Genomic DNA, 12872 nt, shown 5'->3' on the forward strand with positions numbered 1-12872 from the left:
GTCTCTCCAGTTTAGAGACAAGGATGTCATGTGGGGCAGTGTCAAATGCTTTGCACAAGTCCCAGTGGGTGATGTCAACGCTCTCCCCTTAAACCACCAATGCTGCAACCACATCTTAGACCCCCAAATTCATCAGGCACCATCTACCTTTAGTGAAGACATGTTGGCAGTCACTGATCACCTACTTATATCCCATGTACCTTAACATTGTTCCCAGGAGGATCTGTCCATGGCAAGGGTTTAGTCTGACTATAAAATTAACTCTTCTGTTTAAGTAGGGACCAAGAATCCCTTACTAGCTGTAGACTTATTGCTTCTTTCTTCCATTTGCAGCTAGTATAGGAATCACCAAAAATAAGTAACTACAGAAAGCAGTAAGCAAATTTGCTTGTTCAAAGGGAAAGTTAAGTTGCAAAATTGAGGAGTTTTATTATCACACGAGCATCTTGGTAGCAGAAGAGACTCATACAAGAAGAAAATTTATTGTCCCTAAAATAATATACTAACTAGAGGAGCTCTGCAAAACGCAGGTGAGCACCTGCTAACTTTTCCAACAATGAAATGGTTGGGCTTCACAGCACAAGTGCACACTGAGCATGAAAACCTCTGACTTTCATCACACACAAGCAGTTCTATTCACTGCTGAATACAAGTATCTAAAGTTCTGTGTTCTAGTTTTAACTTGCAAATTGTACTGCTACAAAAAAATATAAGCCCAGAGAAGGCTATAAAATATAAAACTTGCTGTAAGAGCTCACTGCAAGGAAGCATGGTCAGCAAGCACACACTCTCGTCCATAAATATTTTAAGTGTTAATAAAACAGTAACAAAGAGAGAAAGACACTAAAAAGTATATTTTACATTCGCTTTCCTCCCACTTCTTTTAACAGTGGACAGACAGGACTAGAGCAATGGCAGCTCCTGCCCAAATAATTTCATCAATCCAAACATGATCAATCTTACAGCAGACAAGAGGAACAAAAACGAGCCACCATCTGTGATGTCTTCTGGGTGGCAGCACAACTAGTATTTTCTGAGTGAGCTGACACTCATGTCAGAGACAAGAGATGCATGCTGGTTTTAAGAAACTTTTGTATCATTCTAAATTTGTTTCTTATAATCTATATTGAAGGATACATTGATGCCAGGAGTAGCAAGCTGCTTTTTTGGTGAAAGATGCTAATAACATACACAGTGGCTGTCATTGTATCATCATGGCATGTTAAACCCCTCTGAAACTACAATTCACTGCCAGCAATGTGATACCTGAATTTAATTCAGAGCTCTTTGCACTTCCTGCTGCTTGGAAGATATTAGAGACCCTCCCTGAACATGCATTGTGCTGAAAGCTGCTAAGAAAAGTCCACATGCACTGAGGAAACCTGGAATACTGTTTTGGAGAGATTAATTTTTGAGGCAAAAGTTTACCTTGGTTGAAGCAGTAGCAGTAAATAGTCACTTGATACACAGGCATCACTCTCCCTTTCAGAAGACAGATCCAATACATTAATTGCTAAAGTGTCATCTAATATCTGACAGATCAGACCCAAATGGTGTGGTGTGCTTACACCAGACGGCAATCTGAGTCTTAAAAGTAAAGTTACAGACTTCTTTGCTGTAAGGTTTCCAAATGGGCATGTTGTGCATGTTATTTATGGACATCTGCCCAGACCTTCAGATGAACAACTCCAGAGATGTGAGCTTCCACCTCAAACTCAGTGACAACATCTCAGTTCACCAGTTTAACTGTTGAAATACTGATGGCTTCTGCAAACAGCCAAAAGAGCGAGAAAAGCCAACAGGGAGCTAGAAGTTACTATAATGGTGAAAAATTGAAAATAAAAAGGCGAACAGAAGGAAGGAGAGTATAGTGAAGGACAAGAAAGACACAGAACACATAAAGTACTAAAGGAAAGGGACACTGAAGAGAGAAGAGGAACTGCAAAACTCCTCTCAACCTGAGAGACCCAGAAGCAAAAGCTGTGCCACCATCCAAGACCATTGGCTCACTCAATCCTTCCCTTCCCAAAGCTTCAGACCAGTCACTATGGCCAGGGAAAGAGGTTGTGCTGTGGCGGGACCTCCAGCACCTGCGCTCCTGCTCTGCTGTCCCCGCAGTTACCACAAGGATTGGGCTTCTCTAGCCTCCTGTTTCCATAGTAAACAATCCTGCCAGAGCCCCCTCCTTGCACCCAGGGCCCCACACACCACCCCAAAGAGAGCCCTTGCTGAGGGCAGGTTGGCCACGAGGCTCAGGACTCGGGCAGCTCTCCCTCCTTCCTTGGAGGAAACGTGAGGCAGTGCTTTCGGCATAGACCCAAAAAGACAACAGTGACATTAGCCCCAGCACGAGACACAAATAGTTTAACTTGACCAACCTGATCTGCGTCCTCCACAGCCCTTAGCCAGACACCCATGCTCCAGAGAAGGAGATAAAGGCATGAATCAAGGTATTTACCTCCTGTCGATTCTGCTTGACAAATACCTCAGATTTCAGCATACACTGTCATGTATGTTGTGATATATGACCTAAAGTTAATTCATGTTAGGTAATGTGATATGTAATTAATTCACGGTGAAATGTAGTGGTATGCAATATAAAACTGATCTGTGTTCGGTCTGATTAAAATCTGTAAACCTAAAGTGTGTTTAAGGTTAACTAAGACTAAAAGCTGCACAGAGGGACATGAGGGTTGGGGGAAAGAAAGAATTTCTGCCAGGAACCGCTTCGGGATAACCAAAAAAAACCCCTAAAAGAATGGAAAATGGGAGATGGGCGCGCTAACAATCGAAGGATTTGGATAAGATCGGTATCTTATCTGTTCCTTCAATTTAACATTTCCAAACCTTCTCCCGGACCCGGCAATCATGGCATTGTTCCACTCTAAGAATCTAATCAACGGACCCCGGACCTGAACATGAATACCTAATGAAGCTACCACAGAGCAAGAGTTCTACAGTCGCTGTCCACTCTCAGCAAAAGACTGTATAAAAACCAGCAGTGCTGGACACAATTTGTGAACAGAGGGGGTGGCGGATTGACAGAGTCCATTACCATGTTCACCCAGTGCCGAAACCCCGGGGTTCAACGCTGCCCCTTTTAATTGTGGCTATTGGAGACTGAGTTTAAGTCTCAAAATAAAATTCTAAATTTTGACTTATTTGATTTGGCTTGTCGATTTATTACATATGTGGTTGTGCTTTGACATCAGTGATACTTCTACATCACACAACCCCCATTTTTGTTGTGGCCAGGACAAGCTGCTGCTTTGTAATGAGCAGTAACACCACTGTTCTGGTTTGTCATCCATGTTGGATTAGGGCAGGGCCAGACAGAGTGTGAGTGCATCGAGTCTATCCCCTACACCTCAGATTTGGTTCTAATGTCCATACACAGTCCTTCCTGGGAATATTCATCACTCTGACTGGGCTTATGAACTGTTTGTTCAACAGGCAACAACATACTTTAAAGGACATTCATCTCTGTCTGGAGCCATAGGTGTCTCTGGTATCTGCTGGTTACAGCCTGCCTACAAATAAAGAACTGGACCTGAAGATGGGCCAGGTGCCGCCCTGTCTGAAATGCCCTGTGTTCATTTAACCTGCTCAGAGCTATTGCTGTGGCCAGGAGGTTCACAACAGCTGGTTGTGTGCCTGCTCATTTAGCACAGATCTCAGGCTGTGCTGGAGCTCTTCATGCTGCAGCTGGACAGAAACCTAAACACAGCATTGCTGAGCTGTTTTGAGACTCAAGATTATCACAATAAAGGCAGGGAAGGGAGCACACTGTGGCAAACTTACCTCTGCTTACAACCACCACTTACCATGCAAAACACAGCAGTTCCGTGAGCAGGGCTTCCCTGCACATTCTCCATTCAAAGGGAGAGGGAAAGCCAGTTTTTAAAAACTAGGGCAAAGGCCAGTAAATTACTGCAAAATTATTTACACAAGGAACACCAGAAAGACAGCTTTGTGAATGTAAAGCTTATATGGGCTTCTGTAAGCAAGGGGAATAAACATGTTTTGTCTCCCAAATACGATCATCAGCTGGAGGCAGCACCACATCATCAGTGAGAAATTTCCAAGAACTTTGCAGAACTAGGAAGAAGTAAAAAGCAATGATTAACAGGACTGTCTGCTCTACTTTATGTCTGACACCAAAAGTAACGCGCTTGTCTGACCCACAGTGTATTTATACATCCACATCTTATAGCTTGCCCTGTCCATGACTTCATCAGCAAAAGGTGTTTAGAGTTTGCCTGGCATTAAGTGGCCAGACAGAATGCATTAGTCTAGAAATGGATTATTAAATTCCACAGTCAAACTGAAGTAGTCAATAAATCCAGAGGAACAGAAGACCTTCAACTACATAATGCTTTATGTGTACTGTTAAAAAGTTCCCATACAGTTTGGTTTCAGTCCTGTTTTGATTTCTTTCTTGCCTAACCCTTTACTTTCTTCTGTCAGGCCTTGTCCTGCCTCAGTGTGTAGTACTGCCAGCTACTGAGTTGCTTACATCTTTTTGGGAACCATCCCTACTCAGAAAAGTGAGCCAAGTCACCACATATGGATTCTAAACTCCAGGACTTCAAACCGCTCATGCAGTTGAAGGATCACAAATCAACTCTTTTTCTTCTAGGCAGAAAAGAACATGCTTCCAAGCTGATTGGATAACTCTCTCTTCCCTTTCAAAATGCAAAGGAAGATTCAGTAGAATGCCATTGAAGTCATAGGCTGCAAAACTGGACAGCCCCACCCTCTCACCTGCCTACTCAATAGCAACACTGAAAGGATTATCTTCAACTCATCTTCATCATTTGTTTTTAAAACCACAAATATTTGTGGGTTTTTTGTTTTTTTTGTTGTTGCTGCATTCCAGAACAGCCCACGCAAAATTTGTACCAATGGAGATCCCACTGTTATCCACATGGGACATCAGGAGCAGCTTGGATGAAACCAAACATAGGACACAAAGGACCAGAAAATGGGGTGCCCCTTTTAAGAATTAAAAGACAGACAGGAATTTTTATAGCTGTTGTTGCTAGTTTTGTTGACTTCTGATGAGAGTTACCAGATAACGTATGTTCCTCTGAGATAGAACCACTTCAGCACCAGACACCTATTTGTGGGTCCTATTTCAGCAGAATTATTTTCTTCTCAAAGAAATCTTAAGCCTTCGATAAGGAGTCAAGAAATCACATCCATTTTTTCAGACAGTTTTTCATTTTCTTCATCTCCTCACTTACCCTGACCAGGATTAAACTGAATTAAAAGAATTGGTAAGCTTTGGTCCTGTCTCAGACTGCATTTAACTTAAGTTTAAATTTTACATTCAAAGTATAATGATTTTTCAAAGATGCTCCTGCTGGAAAAGCACTGTATGATTCTTAGCAACCTATCACATAAAATATTTAATCCTCCACACTTGCTCCAAAAGCATATGCAAAAATAAAAAATGCAAAATATTCAAACAATGTATAAGGGTAGTTGTTTTTTCTTCATGTCCCAGTAGCACTGAGGTTGAGAAATCTTGCATTCAAACTAGATAAAGCAATGCCCTCTAGTGTTCTGTGGAGAAATCCCAGACAAGATTGCCGAAAGCCTTAAAAAATTCATGCACCATCTCAAGTGACAGTCAATGTTTGAAAACTTACAGCTTTCATATGCAACATCCTTGGAATTTTCTGCATATGACTGTGGCCTGCAGAACTATTAGGGATCAGTTCTCTTCCTTCTCTCCACCGCTGATATTTGCATCATAATTTCAAATACCATCTGTGGACAGTCTTCCCACCTGAGGCATGTGTCAAATCACATCATACCACCCTGCACCTTCCCCAGGTACGCACAGCATTTGGTACCCTGTGTTACTGACTCATCACACAAGCAGGATGTAATTTTTGGCTTGCGGCACTTTCTTACAGAGCTCAAAAGTTTAGTAGAATTCTTTTGTCATCAGCTGTCCCATGATACTGATAAACTGTAAACTCAAGAAAGACTCAAAGCATTCTATGGTTCAAAAAAACTCCTGCAGAGCTATCAAAATATTTATTTACATCCTATACACATTACAAAATTCAGCTTTGCATTCCACAAAGGACTGGAAGAGACTTTGTAACTGGAAGTCTGAAAAGCAAAAGGTAAAGTCCTTGATGAAGGCTGCTCTTAAATGGGAAGCTGAGAGTCCTTAAATTTTACCATCCATTGCTCTAAAAGACAGCTGCTGGGCTCTCATCATCTAGACAGATTAACCTGAATGACTTTGATTAAACTTTTAATCGTATCAAATACTTTTAAAATAATTAAAAGCAATTTAAAAATCCTGTTAGAGCCCTGTGCTTTTGTTATTTTACATGATATTGATCTGCTGCAGATAGAAACCATAGATCAAAAGGGAAGCGAAAAAAAAGAGATTGTAAGGAAATACCAGTTCTGCCCATTTTCTCTCTGAAATAAGGGGAAAAAAGATGAAACTATTTTCTGGCAATCTGAAGGGAACTGGTACACTTTGAAAACTGCCAATACAAAGTCAGCATCAGCCACAAATGCCCTAAGCCCTATGTGATTATGCAGGCATTTGAGGGGGCAGCAACACTTGACTGTCAGGTGAAAGAAAGATACTGTATTATGGTTGCACACAAGCACTTTTCCAAATGAAATGATTCTTTGGTTCTATTAAGTTGCTGTCTGGAATTTGTTTCTTGTATGAACAATTGCAATCATTACAAGTGTACCTATTAACAGTGATTCACACTCCTGTTGGGCCATTCACTGGAGCGAGGTTAATTACAGGCATGGTTTCTTCAGAGGAAAGCTAGCCTGGCCTCTTTGATAGGTAAAAACAGAGGCTGAGCTCTTCAAACCAGGCATCACCCTGCACATTCTAGAGGAATTTATTCATAAAAACAAAACACCGGAAATCTCTTTAAAGTTTTGTTCATATAACTCAAGTTCTCCAAACAAAAGCCTGCCAGAGTGACCATGAAAAAGTATAAAGAAAACATCCAGTGAGATCATATACCTAGAGTAAATTCTGGACTTATGTGGCACTTGTGGTGTGCCTTTTAGGATTCTATATTTGCAGTCCTTGTGTCTAAGGCTGCAATTCAGAATTTGGAGGTAGAAGTGGGATCAAATTAGACATTTTTAAAATTAGGTTTGAGTTAGGAAACCCCACTTCAAAATTTAAATTGCATTCTCCTCAGAGGGCAACCAATACATATCCTAATTAAACAAGCAGATAATTTTTTTCTTTAATGAGGGGTGGTTACTGCCAAGCATTCTGGCCTGCAAATAAATTATTTTTGATCTTGTTATACATGTAACCAAATTAAGGGAGAAAAGAAAGCAATTTAGAGATCATCCAAAAGACAGCCAAGGGAGGGTATTCGGTGCTCATACCACTGCACTAGGAACTCACATTTCTTACAGGTCTAACACAATACATCTGTGTTACTGAGTGTATGCACAGAACACTGTCTTGGAGAAACTGCTTGCATGTATATGTTAAAAAAACCCTCTCAGGATCAGATTCCTCCCTGTCACACTGTCATTCTGTTTGCAGGGTATAGTGTGTGGAAAGGACCATTCAAAATCCAAGGTATAAAAAAAACAATGGAAGGATCAGGAGAAAACAGACATTATCTTGAGAACCCAGCTTCCAGCCTGACTAAACAAAACAGCTTTTCCAGTTCCTTCGGTTTATCCAACAGTCCAGTGCCTTTCAGACATTTTCTCGCCTCCTCTGGGAAGAAGCAGAACAACTTGAAGGAGAATGGAGGAAAACGCTCCAACATCCATCACAGAGAGGTCACACGCATACATGCTGTCTTTCCTTGACAACATGTATGTTGTTCTGCAGGGCTGGGAGCATTCTACTAGTGCTCCACTAGGCAAAGATGCCAAGAGTGTCCAGGTAAGACACTAAAACAATCTGAACTGCAAGTAGTTTCATCAGTGAAGTATAAACTGAGCTTTTCCATTCTTCACCTTGGCCCTCTTCTCGCACAAGTGCTTTGCTATGAGTCTATTGCTGGTGTGTTCTCTGTAATTTCTTTCTGTGTCACCACCTGCAGGTACTTCAGTCGCATGGGAGGGAGCTGCTCATAAAGGTCAAATCCCAAAGGACTCTCTGCATTCAGCAGTCTGTAGTACAGCAGGTGCTTTTTCAAGTCCTGAGGAAAGAAAGAAAAGGGTATCTAATCTTTCCCACTGTCTCCTATACAACACAGTAAATCTGCAAATAGTACAATTCCATCATGTCCAAGATATTTAATTACATCATCTTCAATAGAAGAGCTATAAAAGGCAAATTTCTTCCAATAAAATTCACTTCTTTTTGCATGAGAATTCCTCTTCTAAACACAAGTCCTTTGTCTCCTCAACAACCCCTCACAATGACTTCTTGCCAGAAACCCATGTGGATTTTTGAGTGTGATCTAATCATTTACCCTGGACGCTATTCATAGAGGGCCAAATCTGAAGGCCCGCAAAGGAAAGATTTTGGCAAGTTCCTTGAAAAAAAAGAGAAACCTTACATCTATCTTTTTCTTTTCAGGGGAAGCATCCAACTAAGAAATAAGACAGATTACTGCTGGCCACCTATTCATAACGGTACTACAATCATTCCTCTAGCATCTCTTAGTATCCGCATATAATGCTGCTTGGACAAGAGGCAAGGAAATACAGTACAGGAGATTCATCTAGGTTCCAACAGGCTCAGTGTTTTGAGGTCAATTACTGTAAGAATAAGTTAAGCGTATTTACAAATATTGCAGGCCAAAATCTGGCAAGATCTAATCTCACTCATTCTCAAATTAGCAACATAATTAAACACAAATTTCAAAAGCCAAACACAAGTCTGTAAGAGTTTCCATGTATGAAAAACTTAATTCCCAGCAGCACAAGCTGAATTACAAATCCTACCTCATCCACCAACAGCCACGTCTTTCGCAGCATGCTTTTCCGAGCAGCATCTGTCTCCTGGGAACAAAACACATACTTTCCTTAATACAGTGCAGTAATACCTTTGCCCAGGGGCATACAGCACTCCAGGATGATTTGCTCATTATAATGATGAGCAGCTTGTTCCAGCAGAAAGTGCTTGAGATGTCTTATCACCTAAATCCTGCCTCTCTGCTCCTTTCCCTGATCTGAATCTCAGCTGACTTCTCAACCTTCAGGTAGAACTGCAGATCAGAGGTGAAGTGTTGTTAGCACAGCTATTCACTGAGAGAGGCCTCAAGGCCATAGGAGGGCTTCTGCTTGGTTACTCAAGCAAAGTCAAAGAGCGCTTCGCACCTTAAGATAGTTAAGGCAGAGGGCAAATCTATTACAAGCTCTCTCTGCCTGATCACCTTCCTTATTCATTCCGCTTATTCTTCCCCCACACCACAGAACACATAATTGCTGACCTTGAAGACTTAGGTAGGACTGGCTACCATTAATGCAAGTGCATTAGGGTATGATGAACAAAAGCTGCTCCCTCATATGTGGATTCTCAAACAGCTGACCAGTCCTCAACACATTTGCTTACAATTTTTGACTTCAAGTCCCAAAGGTCAGTGATTCATCGCAAGCCACGCTGGATTTATAGGGAGAGCAGATGCAAAACCCAAAAACTGCAGCCCTGAAGCTCTTCTGTCCATTACCCACCTGTGCTGTGCTTTCTTGGGAGAAAATAAAACTGTTCACATGAGCCACGGCCACCACATACAGAACAGGGCACCAGGTGTGGCGCAGCGCACCAGTGACCAGCGTTCGGAAGTAGAGTCGCAGGAGGTCCAGGTTATCCTCAGGAGGGGAAGTGTAGCGCTCAAGAGGCACAGGAAACTGCAACAAACCCATCCAGGCAACATTACAATTTTTGTCAGGGTCTAATTAGTGAGAGGTTCATGACTTCTAGGGTGCCCTTCCCTGCGCATGCCCTCCTACAATGCAATGTACCCCAGTGGCACAAGCCCCATCTGCAGCAGAGCTGCTACGGCCCACCCTGACTGATGTGACTGTTGTTGTCAAGCTCTTCAGCTTTATGGAGAGCAGTTCTACTGGTCCTATCGCTGCAGCTGATTCTTGGCACAGATAAGATGTGCACTTATAAAGTAAGAAGACAGAATATTTTTGACAGCATCACTAAATTCTATCTCTTGCGTTCTGCTCATTCAAAAGAAATGCAGTCCTACACTGACAGACCAAATTTTCTTGCTGTTACTCAGGAGAGCACAACTCCAGTATAACTATATGTGGGAAGATAGTTGAGAGAGAAAATGACTATTTGTCTATGCACGGGCAAGGAAAAAGTTCTCACCAAGGTGTGAAAACACTTATTAAAGTGAAAAGTAGTTGCTAGCAGAACACAGGGTGCCACCAGCCCTTCATACAAGCAACCTATAAATTCTCAATTGTTCTCAATGGTTAAACCAAGCAAGGTTTAGGACAGTTTCCACTGAAGACTGAGCAATTTCACAGCTTCTGCCCTTCACATAGACACACAAATCAAGGTTAGAGAATCACAGGCAAGAGCCCAGTAACACAGAAAAACATAGTGACAGGCAATCGGCAATTACCATAAGCCAGGATTACCTGCTGTAACGGCACTCCCAGCGCCCGCAGGATATTTGTGTGCTCCCCAAAAACAGAGAGACGCAGATGAACACTGAAACGCTTCTGGAGAGGTAGAAGAACAAAGACACCAAAGAGTGGATCTCCAAAGGAGACGCCCTCAAATTGCTCCAGGAGATTTATATAGAGATCGTGGAAGGACGCTAATCCAGGGAGAGGAGCATCCAAGTTTAGGGAGTCCAGGGCCTTGGGTTGGCAATACACAGAGAGAAGGGCAGCTGTGTAGCGGTGGATTGGTGCTTCCAGAAAGAGGTCACTGCCAGTGAGAAAGACACACATAAGCCGGGCAAGTTTGGCAGCAGTCGGGATGCTCTGAAGGATTTTAGAACGCCAGGTTTCCAGCAACAAGACCCACTGCAGGTTCCAGGTCACAGTGTTGATGAGATCAAGTGGGAGAGAGTTCAGTACAGCCCCACGTGTCTCTGCATTAGTCACTTTGTTGTAGAGGCTGATAAGTGGAAAGAATGGCCAGTCTGAAGGCAGGATGGGCCCTTTGACCTCAGGAAGCAGCATTGACTGGATGAGGTAATTCCGCCCTTGGTAGGACGCTTGGGAACGCAGAAGGGTGGGCTGCAAGTGGACAAAGTGAGAGAGGTAGCAGGAACGAATGGAAGGCAGATTCTGGTATGATTCTCTCAGCAGGGCACCACGAGTAACCTTTGGAAGAAATGCTGCTGCAGAGCCAGGCTGTGCCAGTTTGGCACTGGTGCCCAGATGCAGAATATCAGAGAAGTCAGCTGCTTCTGGTCCTCCAGCTTTCCCTTCACTGTAAGATAAAGACAAATAACAGCTTAAGAAATAAACAAACAAACAAAAACCTGATATGCCAAACAAAAAGCATATCACAAATTTATCCCTACAGTCGTCCTGGAACAGAGCACTCAACACTTTCTACATCATTGAGCTATTCTTATACAGAGGGCCTGTAAAGCATCAGCTACTTTGGTATTTACAGCTAATTCACAGAACCACATTTGGTTGCTGACTAGCAACACTGAGGCCATGCCACGAAAACACAATGCCAGTCTAGTGTGGGGGCTGAAACTCCTTGTCCAGAGCCTACTTACCAACACAGACATGAAAGTGCTGAGATGAAATACTGCATATCAGATAAGGCCTAGACAAACCAGTAAGACAATTCTCAAAACAGTAACTTTGCAGCTGGCAGTGGCAAGCACAGCGGAACCACACGGACTGATAGAAACTGTGGAGGTGGAGGGTGTTTGTCAAATCCATATGCCACACTCTCAGACCAAAGACTCACCATTTTTTTTTGACCCAACAAAAGAGCCAAAACACCACCACACAAACAAATCCACTAACAAATTTCCCTTCTTTCTGAAAAAAACTTAGTATCTCCTCACAGCACTTCGGTTCAACCTCCTACAGAGATGCACCATGACTAATTCAAAAAGGATTGAGATGAACAAGATAAACTGCTACCATCTTCTTGCCCAGATATGAGAGGATTCATATCTGAGGTGCTCAGGATTTCTTCCAGTGTAAGGTGGAAGACATGGCATTTGTCAAATCAGCAAATATTTGTGTAAGAACTTGTTAATGAGGGTTTGAGGAAGACTCATTAAGCTCTTCAGGCGATGTCAATTTCTCATTTATTTTCTAGACTCCCTTCTCTCAGGATGGCAGATGCTAGGCCTTAGGAACATTCAGTTCTATCAGGAGTCACAAAGGCCTTATCACAGAGGAAATCAAAAGAAACTGGTCACATTTCTCAACCCCGGTACATCAGAGAAAAATATGCAACGACATTTCTTGCCTGATTACATGGCTCCATGCCTGGACAATATGCCAATGAGTAAGTAAAATTCAACTACAGGCTTTGTTAAACGGCAAAAATTATGATAAAACTGCACTGCCAACGTGTTTTTTCCATTTTCCCCATGTTTTCCCACATACCAGACTCGAGAAAGGAAAAAAAAACTGCAAAGCTTACGGAAGAAACTCTGGATTAAAGGCAAGATCCAGTAGGACCTCGTGAGCCAGATGCTCACTCCCTGGCAACAGACGGCTTAGCAATGCCATGGCAACACAGTGATGGAGTGAGGCGTGCTGGGTGTAATCCGGACAAGTGCCTGCCTGTACAGGAAGGAAAACAACAGATAAAAGCACTCTATCATTTGTCAACAAGACAATCAACAAGGACAGGAGGGTCAAACAAGACACAGATCTCGCTGCAAAGTGAAAGACTGAGGCAGACTGCAAGAGCTGTCAGCATTCATACCAAGAGATAT

The 12872-nt window shown here is 42.5% G+C and overlaps 1 protein-coding gene across 3 annotated transcripts in view; it reads right to left on the bottom strand.

The window, feature by feature from the left end:
* Positions 1 to 6013: 6013 nt before the first annotated feature.
* LOC120754495 (RNA polymerase II-associated protein 1-like) overlaps positions 6014 to 12872 on the bottom strand; it is a 38652-nt gene continuing 31793 nt past the window's right edge. For all 3 annotated transcript variants that reach the window (XM_040068139.2, XM_040068137.2, XM_040068138.2), the window contains exons 21-25: positions 12575 to 12717; positions 10582 to 11386; positions 9655 to 9831; positions 8926 to 8982; positions 6014 to 8174 (exon numbers count right to left, since the gene is read on the bottom strand). In XM_040068139.2, coding sequence (XP_039924073.1) covers positions 8019 to 8174; positions 8926 to 8982; positions 9655 to 9831; positions 10582 to 11386; positions 12575 to 12717 — 1338 coding nt within the window. In that variant the 3' untranslated portion in view covers positions 6014 to 8018. The remainder of the gene's footprint in view (positions 8175 to 8925; positions 8983 to 9654; positions 9832 to 10581; positions 11387 to 12574; positions 12718 to 12872) is intronic.

Source organism: Hirundo rustica, chromosome 6 (genome assembly GCF_015227805.2).
Source record: "Hirundo rustica isolate bHirRus1 chromosome 6, bHirRus1.pri.v3, whole genome shotgun sequence".
Lineage (NCBI taxonomy): Eukaryota > Metazoa > Chordata > Aves > Passeriformes > Hirundinidae > Hirundo > Hirundo rustica.